The sequence below is a fragment of the Pipistrellus kuhlii genome, unplaced genomic scaffold (assembly GCF_014108245.1).
Source record: "Pipistrellus kuhlii isolate mPipKuh1 unplaced genomic scaffold, mPipKuh1.p scaffold_m20_p_2, whole genome shotgun sequence".
Taxonomy (NCBI): domain Eukaryota; kingdom Metazoa; phylum Chordata; class Mammalia; order Chiroptera; family Vespertilionidae; genus Pipistrellus; species Pipistrellus kuhlii.
Genome location: NW_023425515.1, coordinates 46,647,998 through 46,667,659, shown reverse-complemented (window position 1 = coordinate 46,667,659; position 19,662 = coordinate 46,647,998). Strand labels below are relative to the sequence as shown.

The 19,662-nt window shown below is 36.3% G+C and overlaps 1 protein-coding gene across 19 annotated transcripts in view; it reads right to left on the bottom strand.

The window, feature by feature from the left end:
• The window catches only part of DLG1 (discs large MAGUK scaffold protein 1), a 246,509-nt gene that overhangs the window by 13,882 nt on the left and 212,965 nt on the right, over positions 1–19,662 (bottom strand). For 15 of the 19 annotated variants that reach the window (XM_036448105.2, XM_036448104.2, XM_036448106.2 and 12 more), the window contains 4 exons: positions 17,245–17,286; positions 14,495–14,545; positions 13,304–13,405; positions 12,880–13,052 (listed from right to left, as the gene is read on the bottom strand). In XM_036448105.2, coding sequence (XP_036303998.1) covers positions 12,880–13,052; positions 13,304–13,405; positions 14,495–14,545; positions 17,245–17,286 — 368 coding nt within the window. The remainder of the gene's footprint in view (positions 1–12,879; positions 13,053–13,303; positions 13,406–14,494; positions 14,546–17,244; positions 17,287–19,662) is intronic. The other 4 variants (XM_036448107.2, XM_036448108.2, XM_036448113.2 and 1 more) reach the window with 1 other exon arrangement.

Sequence of the window (19,662 nt, the reverse complement as noted above, 5' to 3'; positions counted from 1 at the left end):
TTTTCATTGTATGGGTCTCAATATCTTTTGTCAGCTTTATCTCTAAGTATTTAATATTTTTTGATGTCACAGTATATAATGTTTTTCAAATTTCAATTTATGATTGGTCTGGTATATAGAAATGCAACTGATTTTTAAAAAATAAATCTTTATTGTTCATATTATTACAAAAGTTCCTCATTTTTTCCCCCTCCACCAGGTTCCCACCCCACCCTCTGCCCTTTCCCCAACCCCCACTGTCCTCATCCATAGGTGCACAGTTTATGTTCAGTCTCTTCCCGCACCCCCAAGAATCGTTAGTCCACTCCCCTTCCATACCTCTGATTCTATTATATTCAACAGTTAATATTGTTCATCAGATTTTTTAATTCCCTTGGTTTTTAGATTCACTTATTGATAATTACATATTTGTTGTTCATAATTTTTATCTTTATTTTCTTCTTCTTCCTAAAGAACCCCTTTCAGCAATTCATATAATTCTGGTTTGGAAGTGAACTCCTTTAGCTTTTTTTATTTTATTTGTGAAGCTCTTTATCTGGCCTTCGATTCTGAGTGATAGCTTTGCTGGGTAGAGTATTTTTGGCTATAGGTTCTTGCTATTCATCACCTTGACTATTTCTTGTCATTCCCTTCTGGCCTGCATGGTTTCTGTTGAGAAATCAGCTGACAATCGTATGGGTGCTCCTTTATAGGTAACTACCTGCTTTTCTCTTGCTGCTTTTAATATTCTTTGTCTTTTGCTCTTGGAATTCTAATTATGTTGTGTCTTGGTGTGGTCCTCTTTGGATTCCTTTTGTTTGGAGTTCTGTGCACTTCCTGGACTTGTAAGTCTATTTCTTTCCCCAGGTGGGGGAAGTTTTCTGTCACTATTTCTTTCAATATGTTTTCAGTATCTTGCTCTCTGTCATCTTCTGGGACAGCCCATAATTATGATGTTGGCTCGCTTGAAGTTGTCCCAGAGGTTTCTTACACTATCTTCAACTTTCTGGATTCTCTTGTCTTCTTACTTCTGCGGAGGAGTGTCCTCTGGCTCTTTGTGTTCCAAATCTTTGACTTGATTCTTACAATCTTCCATTCTGTTTTTAGGACTCTGTATAATATTTTAGGACTGTATAATATCAGACAATGTATTCTTTATTTCTAGTTTATCCTTTATTATTTCTAGTTGATCCCCTTTCATATCTTCATAGGTCTTGTTTATTTTATCGGCCTTTTCTAGGAGATTCTTGATAAACCTTGTAAGTGTGGTTTTTAACTCTATATCTAGTTGCTTTTTGTCCTCCATTTCTTTTGTTTGTGATCTGTTTCCTTGTCTTGGCATTTTCGCTGCTTCCTTGAGTTGGTAGGGTGGGAGGATCAGCTGTATCTATACCAGGAGACAGCCTTATTCGACTAGACTTGGAAAACTGCAAGAGCCTCTGTGTTCAGCTTGGATGGGGCGGAGTTTCAGGGTGGAGCCTACAGCCTTGGCTTCTGGTAAGCCCCGCCCTATGAGGTTCCTGAGTCTCAGTGTTCCTCAATATCCGTTGGTACTCGCTGCAAGCACCTCTGAGAGAAAGGTGACCTAGAGTTTCGCCTGCTACCAGACAGTCTAGTCTCTCCCCCAACGAGCCTGCAATTGGGGTTCAGTGCAGTTGGAAGTGGGGTTAAGAGCAGTCTAGAGCTTATGTCTCCTTCCCGCAAGGGCAATCCAGCGGCTCAATCAACAGTCTGTCCTCCGCGCAAAATGTGTGCGATTTGGGGGCTCTGCCTTTCACCGCTCCCCTGAGCTTCTGCCTTACAGCCCAGATTCCCTCTGTATGTGTCTGGGTCCCCAGGGTCTCACTCAGAACTGGGGTTCAGTGGTGTCAGAACTGGAATTCAGCACAGTCTGGTGCTTTTATCTCCTTCCCGCTAGCCAGGCACTCAGCCGCCCCTCCTCTCCGGCTCTGTCCTCTCCACACACACAACGTGTCTCCATACCTTAGGCTTTTACAGCTCCTCTGGTTTTTCTTCTGGTTTTCTCTTTCCTTCTCATTGTAGAATTTCCAGTCAGGCAACTTTCCTGTAGTTCTGGATAATGTCCACTTTATATTTTAGTTGTATTTTTTGAAATTGTTGTGTGAGGCTGTAGTTAGGTGGTTACCTATGCCGCCATCTTGGTTTCTCCTATGCAACTGATTTTTGTATCCTTAAATCTTGCTAAACTTATTATTTAGTTCTAGTAGCTTAAAAAAAACCACATGCCGCTCTTTGGACCCTTGAGTGTGGCTCTTCCACAAAATACCATTGCCTGGGTGAGTCTATTTTGAAGTGGCATTAAAAGAAGTTTAAAAAATTTGGCTCTCAAAAGAAATTTCAGCTGAAACCGGTTTGGCTCAGTGGCAGAGTGTCCATCTGCGGACTGAAAGGTCCCGGGTTCGATTCCGGCTAAGGGCATGTACCTTGGCTGTGGGCACATCCCCAGTAGGGATGTGTGTGCAGGTGGCAGCAGATCAATGTTTCTCTTTCATCAATGTTTCTAACTCTCTATCCCTCTCCCTTCCTCTCTGTAATAAAAGAAAAAAAAAAAGGAAAAAAAAAAAGGAATTGACGCTGATTTTGTCAAATGCTTTTCCTGAACTAAGCAAGTGATCAGATGGTTTTTCTTTATTAGTTACATTGACTGATTTTCTAATATTTAACTGTCTCTTGCATTCTTTGAATAAATGCTACTTGATCATGACATATTACCCTCTACACTAATAAAAGAAAAATATGCAAATTGACTATATCTCTGCAATGACCACCAGCAAATCAGGAGTATGCAAATTAACCCAAAAATAGCAGGTTAATTTGCATATGCAAGCACGGAGCCTCTGGGTTAGGGTGGTGCGCTTGGGTGCGCACCAGCATCAAGCGGCCTGCATCCCAGGGACAGACGTTCTTGGGATCCAGATCGCTCTGAGCCTGTAGATCTGCGTATAGGCCCAGAGTGGCTGAGGTCCCAGAACAACCCTCCGGCCACTCCGGGTTTATACACTCAGGTGTGGAACTGGGGGAGGGGCAGGGACATCCCCCGGACTTAGGCCCTCTGGGCCATTGTGCATGCAAACGGCTAGAGATGGAGCAAGAATGGCCCCCACAGCGAGCGAGCAGACAGCAGGACCCTGCTTGCCCCTGTGGCAGCAAGTCAGAAAGGAGATGATGGTGAGCAGGCCTAAGCCATAAGTAGGACATCCCCTGAAGGCTCCCAAATTGGAGAGAGTGCAGTCAGAATGAGGGACCTTTCTCCTCCCTCCTCCCGAACAAATTTCATGCACCGGGCCCCTAGTTTTTATACATTATTAGACTCAATTTGCTAACCTGTTGTTTAGAATTTCTGCATTTATATTCATGAGGAATATATCAGTCTGCCATTTTTTTGTAATGTCTTGTCAAGTTTTGAAATCTAGGTAATGCTGGACTCTCAGAAAGTGTTCCCACCTTTTAAATTTTACGTACAAAATGGGTATTATTTCTTCCTTAAATGTTTATAGAATTTATTAGTGAAGCCATCTAGACCTAGGGTTTTCTTTGTGGAAGATTTTTAAGTAAAAATCAATTTTATTGAAGCAGAGGGCTATTCAAATATTCTATTTCTACTTGAGTGAGCTTTATTTCTTCCTAGGAATTTATTCATTTCATCTAAATTACTTAGTGGTAAAAAGTTGTTTCTAATATCCTCTGATTTTTTCCCTTTAACATTTGTAGATTCTGTCACTTCTCTCATTCCTGATATTGGTAATCTGAGTCTGTTTAAAGTTTTATCAATGAGATGAGAAAACAAGATGGCAGCATATGTAAACACCTAAACTGCTGCCTCACACAACAATTTCAAAACTACAACTAAAAGAGAAAAGGTTTATCACCCAGAACCACAGGAAAGCTGGCTGAGTGGAACTTCTACATGTACAAGGAAAGAGAAAAGAGCATTGAGATGCGCACAAGTGCTGAAAAGCTGAGGTATAAGGTGCGCAAATAGGGCTGGTGGTGGGTGTCTGGGTGTGAGGCTTCTTTCAACCCAAAGGGAAACAAGTTCCTGATCACTCTGAACTCGTTTCTGGGGAGATGCTGGGGAACCAAACTCCTACAGGGAGAAGCTGGACTGTCTGCCATTGGGTTGGAAAGTGAAGGCGGCTTTCCTGAAGAGGTGCACCCAGCAATCATTGTTTACTGCACTGGGGCACTGGATGCGGGGACTTAGAAACTTGTAGATGCAGAGACGGCTGACTGGCAGCCATTGCTGTTTCCCATGCATTAGCCTAGTGACTCCCTGAGACTCTACCTCACACAATCTACAAACCCACCTCAGCTCCATGTAGCAGCTTTTGCATATAAATGGACTTCCCTATCACAGCTTAACCAAACAAACTGCAGCTCAGGTCAGACAGCTCCAAAACCTCCAAACCCCAAGCGAAGAGAAGAAAACTATAGTTCTTGCTGTAGCTCCTGATGGGTGGCCTCAGACAGCAGCTGAGAGATCCAGAAGCTAGCGTATCTAGTGGTCAGTGTGAGATGACACCAGATTTCAACTACTCACATCCATAAATGACACATTCAAGAGGCAGACTCAGTGAGCACCAAAGCCCCACTGAAGCATGTCCTGCCCCATAAGCATATCTCCAGAGCAGCAGTTCTTCCATTATAGACAAAGCGGGTCCTCACAGCCAATTGGCCTGGCGGTCAATTCCTCCCAGTGACACCAACAACAACCAAGACTTAACTACAACAACGCTGTATACACAGTCCACAAAGGGGTGCACCAAGAGTGTCCACCTTAGGTAACTGGGAGGCGGACCCACTTGGCCATATAGAACACCTAGCACACAAAGCCACCCTATTAACTCAGGGAAGCAGCAAAAATGTAGAGACAAAGAAAAAGATCACAAACAAAAGAAATGAGGAAAACAGAAGACTGGATATAGAGTTCAAAAACCATAGTTATAAGGTTTTTCAAGAGTTTCCTAAAGAAGGCTAATAAATTCAATGAGACCCTTGAGGATATGAAAAAGGACTAACATGAAATTAAACATACACTGACTGAAATAAAAAATATTATACAGAGACCCAACAGCAGACTAGAGGAATGCAAAAATCAAGTCAAAGATTTGAAATACAAAGAAGCAAAAAACACTCAACTAGAAAGCAAAAAGCAAAAAGAATCCAAAAATTTGAAGATAGTGTAAGAAGCCTCTGGGACAATTTCAAACATATCAACATCAGAATTATGGCGGTGCCGGAAGAAGAGAGAGAGCAAAATACTGAAAACCTATTTGAAGAAATAATGACTGAAAACTTCCCCCACCTGGTGAAAGAAATAGACTTACAAGTCCAGGAAGTGCAGAGAATCCCAAACAAAAGGAATCCAAAGAAGACCACACCAAGACACATCATAATTAAAATGCCAAGGGCAAAAGACAAAAAGAGAATATTAAAAGCAGCAAAAAAAAAAAACAGTTAATTAACACCCATACGAATATCAGCTGATTTCTCAATAGAAACTATGCAGGCCAGACAGGAGTGGCAAGAAATATTCAAAGTGATGAATAGCAAGAACCTACTACCAAGATTACTCAACTCAGGAAAGTTATCATTCAGAATTGAAGGTCAGATAAAAAACTTCACAGACAAGAATAGCTAAAGGAGGTCATTACCACCAAACCACTATTATATGAAGTGCTGAAAGGTATTCTTTAAGAAGAGGAAGAAGAAGAAAAAAGTAAAGATAAAAATTATGAACAACTAATACATATCTATCAACAAGTGAATCTAAAAATCAAGTGAATTAAAAATCTGAGGGAAAGAATAAACTGGTGAATATAATAGAATCAGGGGCATAGAATGGGAGTGGATTGATAATTCTCAGGAGGAAAGCTGTGTGGGGGGTGCAGGAAGAGACTGGACAAAAATTTTACACCTATGGATGAGGACAGTGGCAGGGAGGTAAGGGGAGAAGATGGGGTGGGAACTGGGTGAAGGGGAGCTATTGGGAGAAAAAGAAGAAACAATTGTAATAATCTGAACAATACAGATTTATTAAAAGTTTTATCAATGACACTGATCTTGTAAAAATCCAGATTTTAATCTATTGTTTTTGTTTTCTTTTTACTAGTTTCTTCTCTGACCTTATTATTTCTCAGCATACCACATAATTTGCACTTTTATTTATACTATGTGACTTGGGATTTAGTTTATTTTTTTGTGTTTGAAAAAGTTTTAAGGTAGTAAATTTTCCTTTAATCATGGTTTTAAATGTATCCTATGAATTCTGATATGTACCATTTCATTATTATTTTTAAGAAATTCTGTATTTTCTCTTTCATCCAAGAGTTAACAGATGGTTTTAAAATTTCCAGTTGTCTGAGCCTTTTGTTTTTAATTTTCTAACAATCTATAGATTTTTCTTGCATTGTGAGCTGATTATTAATTTTAATATTTCTAATTTGTGGAACTTCTAATTTTCTTCTTCTCCACAGAGTTTGCACAAGAAACAGCTTACTGTGATTTGTTGTTTACTTTTCAATTTACTAGTAATTTGAAGTTTGGTTATTATCAGTTTTTCAGCTAGGCTGAGGATGTGGTTATTTTAATTAAAAAATATTTTTATTGACTCCAAAGAGAAAGGGAGCGTGAGAGATTGAAATATCAACAATGAGAGAGTATCATTGATCAACTGCCTCCTGGGTGCCCCACATTGGGGATTGAGCCAAGAACCCAGGGATGTGCCCTGACCTGGAATTGAACCTTGACTTCCTGGTTCATAGGTTGACATTCAACCACTGAGCCACTTCGGCTGGGCTGAGTTTTTAATAAATTTGCAAGAAATACAACATTACAAATAAAATTAAATTAAAATACAACATTACAAATAAAATTAAAGCTACAGTTTCCTGCCTACTCTTCCCAAAGGAAATCACTGGCTACTGGCTGTGTATACTCCTGAAGCAGATGTATTATTCCCATGCATGTTTTTATGTATACTAAATATGTATAGGCCACATGTGTCAAACACAAGGCCCGCGGGCCAAATCCGTCCCGCCAGGCCTTGCAATGTGGCCCGCACCACACTGTCATCACTGCACTCCGCTGCGTTTCCATCACAATGACAGTTTATGACTGTTCAGTAAACCATTTGGCCCGCGATTTAGGCTGGATTTTAGATTTTGGCCCCTTCTCTGATTGAGTTCGACACCCCTAGTATAGGCTGTTTTATGTTATTAAAAGTTTACATACATAGTATCATACTGCATATATGCTTTGCAATTTCACTCATTCATTATAATTGAGATTTATTAATGTGGATACACTTAACTAGTACATATATTAGTTTATTCATTCTAGCTGTTGTATCCCACTGCATGAATATTATTCATTTCCCTTTGTTGATTTTTCCACTATTATAAAGTGGTTGGTACTATGAACATCCTTAGATCCTCATGTATGAATCTCTACCAAAATACCAAGAAGTAGAATATCTGAGTAACAAGATATGTGCATTTAATAGGTACTGCCAAACTGTTCTAAGTTCTTTTAATTTCTATCTCCACTAAAAATATCTAATATTTCCTATTTTCCCACATTTTTGTCATCACTAACATTTTCATTTTTTCAATTTTTAGAACTAATCAGAATTAACCAAATCTTTTATAGAAAAAGCATTATTTACAGATGGAAAACTGAGATGCTGAATTACTGCTTTACATTTGTTTTTTTTTGGTATAATATGACTGAATTTTAAACAACTAGTTTTGAAGGTATAAAATAACTTGATGGTTATTTTCTAGACCCAAGTAGTGTTTTAAGTATAGTACCATGTCTGAGATACATTTTGGCTTCACTGTTTTAACTCAATGTCCATAAGTCATCATACTACCCTAAAAAAAGGTTTCTGATAATTTCTTGCTGTTATGGTATTGTTGAATATTTTTTACATGGTCTTTTATTAATTGACTCTTTAGGAGAAATTTCTGTCTAGTTTCAGTACCAGCAGCAACTATACTTATCTTGAATAGCTGGTTCATTTTTACTGATTGAAATTGCTGATCCTAGCTTTTTAATTATACTAGATGTTGGAAATACAAGCTCTATCTCTAGCAAATGTAAAGAACCTTAAAATAATCTAACTTCTTAGAGAAATTCAAGTTATAATTTCTACCTCATTTTATCAATCTTCATCTTGTATTTTCCCAAGCCACTAGGGTGTATAAGGACAATATGACAGAGTATGGCAGAAGTCAGCAAGTCACTTTAGCTATGGTGACCAGAAAAGGTCTCAAGGAGAAGGGTACATTGAGTTGAGATTTGCAAAATGAAAAGAGTTATCCAGATGAGGATATAGGGAATAATGTGCCATGTGGTGCTTTATTTGTAATAGTTTAAGTTTTTAAGCAATTTAAGTACTAAATAATCAAATTTAAAGTTGTCCCTGTATATATGTGGTTTAGCCTGAATTGCAATGTTTTCTTGACTAAGGCCATTAGAGCTGGCTTTTTAGCAACTGCATATCACTCTGATACTCCCATATACTAACTGTATAGGAAAGAAAAGCTATTTTATGTCTCTCAACAAAAATTTAGGGTATCATTGCTCAAATTTAAAGTTTTCCCAAACCTATAAACTTATGGGCTGATATAGCAACTAATTTTCTTACTCTTAACCTACTTCCAAGATTGTGCTCTGTGTGTTCTTCATATTTATCTTTGAAGATTTCCTTTCAAATAATAAGATCACCACATATTCCCTAAGAGTCTCTATTTGCTTGAGAATGTCCCACTGTGTGCCTATTATGCAGACATGATTATTTACAGTGTCCTCTTTCTCCTTCCAAGGTGTCTTGCTTTGGAGATAAACTATATGGTCACTCTAAATAGTACCCCATTGATTAGACTTGGAAGGTTGAGGTAAATTCTTCTTGTAGAACTTTCAGGCAAGCAAGCTAACACATGGGGCATTCTGTGCCCTTGCATGTTCTCAACCAGTTCCCATCTGCCAGAGATTAAAGATAAACAATGAAGACTGTAAGCAAACAATGTGATTTACTAAGCATCAAATTTGCTCTCAAGCAGGGCAGCATATTGTCTCCTAGCATGCCCATCCTCCCTCACTTCCCTCACTGATCTTACCAGCGAAAAGAGCATCTTGATTTAATGATGCCTAATAGCAGGCACTGAAGACTCCTGTTTACATTTTTTTGAATCTACATTTATCTCTCCATTTTGTTTAGCTTGGTTTTACTTTTTGTACCTCATCTAAAGCAACCAGCATGGCCCTCTGGGCATTGTTTAGACCTGAAGCAATCAATACCGGTTTCAAATAACATGGAAGAGCCCCCAGATCTACATCAGAGCTGCGAACAGAAGTTCTGATTGGAGCTGGATGCTATCATTTTCAGGCGTCAAGATGTGTTGTTCAGAGAGTGATGTGACATGGGGGTGGGGTGAGGGGATATACAGCCATTCCACTACACTCATTCAAACTTTAAAACATAATTTAGAGATTGTGAAAACCAAGAGAGGATTAAGCAGATATGATGCTAAAAATGAAAAAAGCCATAAACATTTCAGATAAAAAATATATATATATTTGCTGGCTGCAATGCACCTTTCTCTGTCCACAGTTCTGTTTACCTGCCCTGGTCTGCTTATTAATCTTTATACACCACCTTTAAGCATAATCTCCCCTGAAACACCTTCCCTGATTTACACCCCAGATTTGAATTGTAGAAAACATCAATTTTAATAGTGGTTGTGGTATTATTTAGATAGTCAAAATGGGTTTCTGGGTAAATCTACTTAAAAATTTTCAGTAACTTTTCTAAAACAACATGGCACTTGCCCGCTTGCCAATCCTTTAGGAACTTCTTTTATCATTTTGTTCTTTACCATACTCTGAGTGGATCAGTGGGAGCTGTCTATTGTGTTCTACCTTAATTATAATCATGTGACTCATATTTAAATTCCAATATCTATTTTATTGGTTTAAAAGCTTCCATTTGACAAGATGTGACTAGCAGTCTACATGAAATCCTAAAATTATATGTGAATTTTCAAAGATTGATATTAACTCTGATTTACTTCATATATTTTATCTACAATATTTGTTTTAAAATTATAGTTTTGTTCCTTGCTTTTTCTTATTCAAAAAGCTTACACTTAAGAATTCTTACAACTAGCATACTTCTCAAAGCCATAAGACCCATGAAGTGAATTCAGTTAAAGCTTTTCTGTATCATCAAGCCTCAACTACCACGTACAAAGGGAATAGATTTATTTGACAGATGATTTTCAGAAAACTTTTTTGCTAATTCTAGTTTCTCGGTTAAGATTCTAGTTAAGAATAAGAATTCTGGAAAGGTTCTTGCTGGTCCTCTGTTCTCTGCAGCTTCTCGGGTAGTTTTGAGAGCCACCATGATGGAGAAGCCAAACGTGGAGTCAAGATCACCTGCTCCCATATCAACCAGAGCACTCTTACATAATATGTTTTTATATCAGGGTTTTTTGTAAGATTTTATATGAAGGAAAGTTCTTCAGATCATGAAATGAAAGGGAAACATTCAAGTGCTAAAACCAATGGATGACCTGCGCTAATGTTTTTATTTAAAAGAATTAGAAACGGAATCTCACAGAAGTTAATTTCAAAGCAGCAGCATTTGTTAGTGGTAGAGCTGAGGTGAACATTCAAGTTTTTTCATTCCTTGCCCACCTTACCTCCATGATAGGTAACCGTGGTGTTATCTTGACTTTGTATAATGCTTTACAGTTTTCCCAAATTCATGGCATCTATTATCTGATATTACTTAAGTGAAGAGTACTGTTTACTGTGGATTACTATGAAATTGTTTATGATGGATCAAGAATGACTAATAGTTAGATTTCAATTAAAATTACAGTTTTATATAACAGATACAGTGCTTGAAAATGCACATTCCTTATCAATCTAATTTAAATCAATAGTCGGAATTAATCTTTACAAAAATTTTTTTGAGTGATTGGGATCAGTTATAAGTTGAGCTCCTAGATTTATTGAATAAGAAAGGATACTCATTATTTTGGGGAAAATTATTATGTAATATCTCACATTGAATTTCTAAATCGAATTGGATCATACAAAATAGTCCTCAGAGTGACTTAAATATTTTCACATTTAAGTTTCAAAGAGAGAAATGAAACTTTTGGAAAAGTGGAGAGATGTTTAATTGAAAATATGTTAACTAAATTTCCCTTTGTTTTTCATCAATAAGAGTAATTGACTGAACTCATCGTTACTGTGTTAAGTAAATGGTTGTATTGTTCCTTCACAGATTTGGATCCCGGGTGGGAGGAGCCAGAAAGTTCTGCCTTGCGATCCCCAAAAGATGCTATGGCAGACCCTGAAAGCAAATGTTTTTAATGTTTTATGACATCCTTTCCTTGGAGTTATTAGCCAACAGCTGGTGCATTCAAGGCAAAAGAAAAAAAAATTGTTTCAAGTAATATTAACTCACATGTGTTTGATATTTAAAAAAGTAAGCACACTTTTCCTAAACTCTAAGTATGTGGAGTATTCTGCCAGGATCAGCCATGAACCCTGCTCTCAACACAGTATGGTAAATTGTTGACATTTTTCTTTGCCCCTAAGAACACTATTCCAAAATGTTGTGGACAATTCAGTATTTTGTGATTGGAGTTTCCTTTTATTTTTCTACTTACAAGAACATCTTTTAAGTAAAAAAATGATCTCTTTTTAGAAATGTGCTCTTTTCATGAAGACCATAACATTTATAAAAACTGACCACCAGCTACTTTTTGTCTTGCATCTTTTTGTTGTTGTTAATCCTCATTGTTTTTCAGAGAGAGTGGAAGGAATGGGGGAGAGAGAGGAGAAGAGGAGAAGGGAGAGGGAGAAAGATAGAGAAACATCAATGTAAAAGAGAGACGTATCAATTGACTGTCTCCCCCACCCACCCTGATGGGGGCCGGGGATTTTATGTCTGTAGCCAGACATAAAATAACACCTTTGCTGATACAAGACCTCTGATACATAATTTGGTAGAAATGGAACCATAATCATTCATCCAAGTTCTCCCAGGCAGGTGAGATTCTAATGTCTCATTCCCCAGAAAATATTTTTGCTGAGTCTGATGTATTCTCCTAGTCTCACTAATTTAAGTTTTAATATATGAATTACCCATTTGAGTTATCTGTGCCTTCTATAAACCAGGGTTGCATATTACTTTCTACTAAGCTAGTTCAAAAAATGCAAGTGATGAACTCCCATCACAGCTATAAAACAAATGTATTTAAATATATTTTAACACAATTATCTAATTTTGTACTCTTTCATTCATTTATTCTTTCATATCTATCTACATGCAAATATTCAATGCAAAGAACATGACAGGCTGTTGCTAACAGCACTGTAAAATATAAAGAAAACAGATGAAAACTCAAGGCTTGTTTTGTTCAAAACAAGTAACTTAAATAATTCTTAGTTGTAATAAATACTGTAAAAAACACATTGGGGATGGAACAGAAAATAATAGACATGGAATAAAGAAATACAGATGCCTCTGGCCCCATCCCCGAAATATCCTGATTTAATTGGTTTAGGTGTGGGCATGTTTTTAAAGCTCCCTAGGTTATTCTAATGTGTACCCAGGGACAGCCACTTTATGTCATTGTAAATATTTTTGAAAAGTAGGAGAAATATAAGACTTACATAAATTTAAAATCATATAAGGTTTGACCTTATAAAAGCTTATGGCCATCGAAAATTATTTAGTTGAATGAGTCAGTAACATTAATCAATTCTTCAACATCTGTATTTTTTTAAAAAGTTTCTGTCTTACCGTCAAAGGCACATCTAATTAGAAACTATATTCTGGATCATTTTGATGCTTACCTTTTCTGCTACTTCTCGCACAGACTGAACACTTGTTCCATACAGATGGTTGTTATATTGGCCAGCTTCAATGAATTTATGTTCCTGGATATCTTTTTCCATCTGTTCTCTTGAAGTCACAAAATGATAATCTCTTCCATCTACCTCGTAATCTCTTTTTGGTCTAGTTGTATCTTTAATAGAAAGAACTTGAAGTGTTTAGTATTAAAAATACTACAAATTCATTTTACACTTAAATATCTATTTTATAAAGTTCAATGCAACAGAGGTTAATTTATATTTGAAAAAGGACAATAATAGGGAGGATAGAAGAATAACTGATAAAATAAATATATTATATAAAAATGATAATGTTTATTTTTACCACATACAGTGACAAAATGTTAAGAATGATAATTAAGATTTTTTTATGTGGGTTACTCACGAGGAACACATGATCCAAACTTGTCTGGAAATTCTGAAATCAAGTCATCATTTATCCTGTCTTTCATAGGTCCCAATATAATCACTGGTCGAGTGTAATTAACTATAAGATAAGTATACTGCATGTTAAAAGGAATAAACACTAAACAAACATCAATGTATTTTATTTCACCAAAGAACAAAGTATCCTTAATAGACAGTAAGATTTTTTTTCTTTTTCCACCAACGATGCCTAACTTGCTAGTTTATTAGCATTCACTAAGATCTTAAGCTTAAGTTAACCTCCTGCTGGAAGAATTGATAATTCAACCAAGTTCAATCCAGCATTTTAGCAGATAATGTTTATGTACATTGTTAATATCATCTCATTATAAATGAGAAAACAGTGCTGTATTTTACTGATCATTTAAAATATTTTTATTAATTTAGAGAGAAAGGAAGGGAGAGGGAGAGATAGAAACATTGATGCACCAACATTGATCAGCTGCCTCCTGCTGTAGCCACATTGAGCCCAAAACCCAGCATGTGCCCTTACTGGGAATCAAACTGGTGACCTCTTGGTATATGCATGGGTTGACATTCAACCACAAAGCCACATTGGACTATTGATGATTTTTGAAGTAGAAATTGTAAGAAAGCTGGTCAAAGAAGGACAAAAAGAAACTGAGTATTAAGAAGTGATATAATCACCGTAGTAATCTAGAAGGATAATCTACTAGAAGTGTATAAACTGGATTGTAAGGGATCATGCTGGAAGACGAGACATCGGTAGTGACAGTCAGAATTAACATTGTGGTAGGAGGGATGACAAGAAGGTGATAAATAAAAAAGATAAAATAGAAGAATATTAGTTCCTAGAAACTGATTCGACAAGGTAGATAAGAAACAAAGAAAGATCGAAGATGCTTCCAAGATTTTGAACAAAGGTTAATGGAAGGAGAATAATACTTTTATGAACTCTGGAAATACATCACTTAGGAAATAAGACACCTATTCAAAACCACTAGATTATAATATGCTCTGGGCTAAAACTCATATTTCATAAAATAGTAAAGTTTCACATTTATACATATACTAAAAAAAATAAAGTAAAATTCTAAAAACATTTTTGAGGTATGATTTAGACCTATTTACTAAATTAAAAAAATATATTTTTCTAGAAGATTATAAAACATCAATAGGCTTCACAAACCTTCTTGTTGGTTCACTGGTTCATAAGACAAGACATATTCTTCTTGACCACCTATTAGAAGATTAAAATACAGATAAGAAAATCTGTACAGATAACTAATGCTAATTTAATTCTTCATATATAACATAAAAGTTACTAGGACATTGCTAAGGAAATAGCAAAGATGTAGAAAAAGGTACATTATAAATTATTTCTGGCAAGTTTTAGTAAAAAAGAAAAGTGGTAAATCACAAAGCCATAAAGATAAGTTTGATAAATGTAAAAACAAAATGTAAATGTGCTATGTATTTCATAAGTATCTTTCTATTATCTGAGTTTACAGATTATCATTAGATCTATTTAAAAATTTCATTTGTGATATCAAGTTTGGCCCATTAACCTAAGAACTATTAAATTTTAAAAAGATTATTACTTTGATGAGCAGTTCTACATATGTGTATATTAGGTAATTTCCAGCTGTTAAGAATATGCAGCTATTTTATTCCTGTCAGTTATAACATTTAATAGAATACATACATATTTTTATAATTACAATTACTTTACAATATAATGTTTAAAAAAATGTTATTGATTTTCTTACAGAGAGGAAGGGAGAGGGATAGAGAGTTAGAAACATCAATGAGAGAGAAACATTGATCAGCTGCCTCCTGCACACTCCCTACAGGGGATGTGCCCGCAACCAAGGTACATGCCCTTGGAATCGAACTGGGACCCTTCAGTCCACAGGCCGACGCTCTATCCAGAACCAAACCAGTTAGGGCACAATAAATTTTTTTTTTTTATGCAGAGGTAGAACTACAGTCTCTACTTCACTGATAAAAATTCATTTATTCTTATAATTCACTTATTCAATTAAAAAATTACATTTAAAGTAAGCTAAAAAAAAAAGCTTTTACATAAAACTAAATCTGTTCCTTCAAACAAAATAAATCACATAGTAAAGGAGATTAAAGTATATTTTGCTTTTATCTTAAAAGAGTTTTAGAAGTTAAATCCTCTAACATTAAAGGTTTAGAGCTTAAAAAAGTTTAGAAATCAAAACTCAATGAAAAGATCTAAAAAAAGAGTGAACAATTTCAGTTCTTAACACACACACACGTGTAGAAAACAAATAGGAAAGGCTGTTAATTCAAGTGGTTCCATAAAAGCAATCAATACTGGATAATGTATTTAAAGATTTTTTTCCTGGATTAGCAGCACAATTCTTTTAACATCCTTTTCACTAACTTTGTCAATGGTTGATATTATATGTATGCAGCTGTAGATCTTTTAAATTTACATATTGGCATAATATATTCTTTTCTACTTTAAAAGTGTATTTCATTGTTCTAAGTTTATTACCATAATATATAAAATACACATTTACAAGCTGCTTTTCAAAGTACTGTATGTAAAACATGGTTTACATATTAGCAAAAACATGCAATTTGAATATTCCACACCTAATAATTCATGCAAATGATGAGACAGTATATACTTTCATGACCTCTTTTTAGTCTAGAAAGCTACTCAACTACTCTATGGTGAATTATGATTATAATTAAGTGCTAAAATATATAAAATCACATTCCCATACCAAAAAAGGAAAATTATTAAGGAACTATTATGCAGAAAAAATAACCAATCAAATGAGTGAGGATTAAAAGTATATATTGTCAACATGAAAAATAGTAGGAACTGATATTAATAGGATGGACCTTTTGAGCAGCCATACTCATCTGTAATCAAGATTACTTTCAGATTAGAGAGCAGAAAAAAAAAGTTAGAAAAGCATTTTAACTTTTAAGATGCTAGAACTGACAATATTCATGTACTCTCCCCTCCTCCCATGCCCAAATCTGTTTAAAAACTTCACATGCTTGTAGAATTCACTTAATAATGTACAGTAGACCCTTGAACAACTTGGGAGTTAGGGATGCTGAGTACCCATAAAGCTGAAAATCTGCATATAACTTTTGACTCCTAGTAGCCTACTATTTACTGAAAGCCTTATCGGTAACATAAAGTTCATTAGCACATATTTTGTATGTTATGTGTATTATATACTGTAAGAATACTTACAGTAAAGTAGAGAAAAGAAAATGCTAAGAAATACATTTAAAAAATACATTTATGGTATTTACTGAAAAAAATCTACATATAAGTGAGCACGTGCAGTTCAAACCCATGCTGTTCAAGGGTCAAGTATAATACCCAGAATGTAACACAAAACACCAAAAATAAAATCAGTATTATAGTCTGAGCAACTGTTGAAAAATTTTCCTCCATAATGTCTATATTCACCAAAGGCTGGTAATAAACAATAATTTGACCCAGACCAATACTGGTGACACAATAAAAAAGGAAATAAAGTCAATTATAATTTAGCATTACTAAAAAATAATTTTAATGCTCATATTAAAACAAAATAAATGCTAAAGAAAATGGCAAAATGTAAGTTTACCCCTCATTTAACTAGATATTTACTCCTTTTAAAGACATACACACATATATGTACTATGTTTACAAATAGCACTTTTTGTAAAAAAGATTTCAGTATTTTATTAAAATTTTGGAAAGTATCGATAACTTCTATATATATATGTTTTTTCTATTTTTTTCAAGTTTTCTGAATTTTAGTTGTCTCTCACTGATTTTAAAAGATTAAGTATTTAATTTTCAGTTTTTAGAACACATCACTAAAGAAAAAAAATGCCAAAGAATATATATTACTTGAGATTACAAAAGAATAAGTAACTTAAAACACTTACGGTAACTACTTTCACTATCGCTGGCATTAGATGTTACATGCTCTGAAATTGCAGGATGATGAAAAAAAATAAAGAAAACAGTGTCATGAATTTAAAAAAGTAAATTGTAAATATAAACATAAGGTGACATTACAAAATATTGATATACACTACATACCTAATAAATTTTTTAAAATCATTTTTTATTTTCTTTGAAAAGTTTAATTTTTTCAAGTAAATAAATATGAATTAGCAGGGGAAAAAAACTCCTTAAGGACAATGCCCATTTTTGTACAACACAGTTTATGAACAAAGAGATCAGAGTGATCCTAAATTAGTCCAACTTGCAGACATAAAACCCCCAAAGAGAAAATGGCACCAATTAATTTAGTTTATGAAACAGTAATGATTGACAAAGGGGACAAGTTATATTTGAGCAAACAGATGCCCATTTTCATGGAGATGTCTCAAAAAATAAATGATTTTGCTTTCAGTTCAGTTTTCTTGTTCCTGAAAAAAAGAATTAAAGTCCATGATCCTGAGATCATACAGATGAAGCATTTTAGATGTCATAGATTCAGATGCTCCAATAAAAGTCAAGTGGAAGGGAATTCTAGAAGGTGGGACTGTTTCATAAAATAGAACAATATTTCTGCGAAACCCTACTTTGATGAAATTGACAATGCCTGCTTAAAACAAAAAAAATAAAACCAAATATGCTTTTATCAGTTGCATATTGTCAGGCCCCTCCTGAAAGTGACCCCATTTCAAAACTTGATTATTCAGTAAACACCCAGCTACTCTTCTTATGTAAATGTGATGTCCTCTCAATTAATATTTCCCTTGAATAAAAAAGTAATTTTACTTCTAAAAACTAAAACCCAAAATTTCCCCAGGCAAAACAACAGATAAGGAAAAAAATTCAGGAGAAATTATCTGTGGTACCATACCACCCACAGTGTCTTCTGAAGTCAAGAAGCGCTATTGAAAACTTCAGAGAATGGTCGAACTTAAGATTTCAGATAAAGATAACAGTGCTTGAATTGTTGTTATAGTAAAAAATAAGTATGTTATTCTAACCTGCAAAGATAAAACTTTCTTAATTGTGATTATGTATATTTTAAATAAAGCAGAAACATTAAAAATAATTTATAACAAGAACATGTAAAACTGTAGTTTTTAAAAGTTTATACTTAAAAATTAATTCCCATATTACCACAGGAACTTCAAAACAATTATTCTCAATCATCCTATATAATAAAGAGGTAATATGCAAATTGACCATCACTCTAACACATAAGATGGCCACGCCCCATGTGACACAAGATGGCCACCACAAGATGGCCAGCAAGGGAGGGCAGTTGGGAGAGACCAGGCCTGTAAGGGAGGGCAGTTGGGGGCAATCAGGACTGCAGGGGAGGACAGTTAGGGGCGACCGGGCTGGCAGGGGAGGGCAGTTAGGGGGGAGCCAGGCCTGCAGGGGAGGACAGTTGGGGGCAACCAGGCCTGAGGGGTGGGCAGTTGGAAGCAATTGGGCCAGCAGAGGAAGGCAGTTAGGGGTGACCAGGCTGGCAAGGGAGGGCAGTTAGGGATGACCAGGCCAGCAGGGAAGGGCAGTTGGAGGTGACCAGGCTGGCAGGGCAGGTCAGTAAGGGTGACCAGGCCAGCAGGGAGGGCAGTTGTGGGCAGCCAGGCCTGCAGGAGAGGGCAGTTAGGGGCGACCAGGTCGGCAGGGGAGGGCAGTTAGGGGTGACCAGGCCAGCAGGGTAGGACAGTTAGGGGCAACCAGGCCGGCAGGGGAACAGTTAGGCATTGATCAGGCTGGCAGGTGAGCAGTTGGGAGCTAGCTGTCCTGGATTGTGAGAGGTATGTCCAACTTCCCATTTAGGCTAATCCTGGTGGGGTCCCAGACATCCCTTGAAAGGTCCCAGATTGGAGAGGGTGCACGCCAGGCTGAGGAACACCCCCCCACGAATTTCATGCACTGGGTCTCTAGTATATAATAAAAGGCTAATATGCAAATGGATGACCAGTTGTTACGATGTGCACTGACCATCAGGGGGCAGATGCTCAACGCAGGAGCTTAGCCAGAAGCCGGGCTCATGGCTGGCGAGTGCAGTGGCAGGAGCCTCTCCTGCCGCTGTGGAAGCACTAAGGATGTCCAACTGATGTCCATGGGGAGTGGGCCGAAGCAGCCAGTCAGACATCTCCGAAGGCTCCTGGACTATGAGAGGCAAGGGCTCCCGAACTTTGAGAGGGCGCAGGCTGGGTTGAACCCCCTCCCTCCGAGTGCATGATTTTCATACACCAGGCCTCTAGTTCTTGTATAATATTTTATTGGACTGATCAGTCATGATTTACTTTACTACTTATTACTTAGACATTATAGTTTGCTTTAAACTGTTTTCCACAAACATCAATCATTATTATACACTAGAG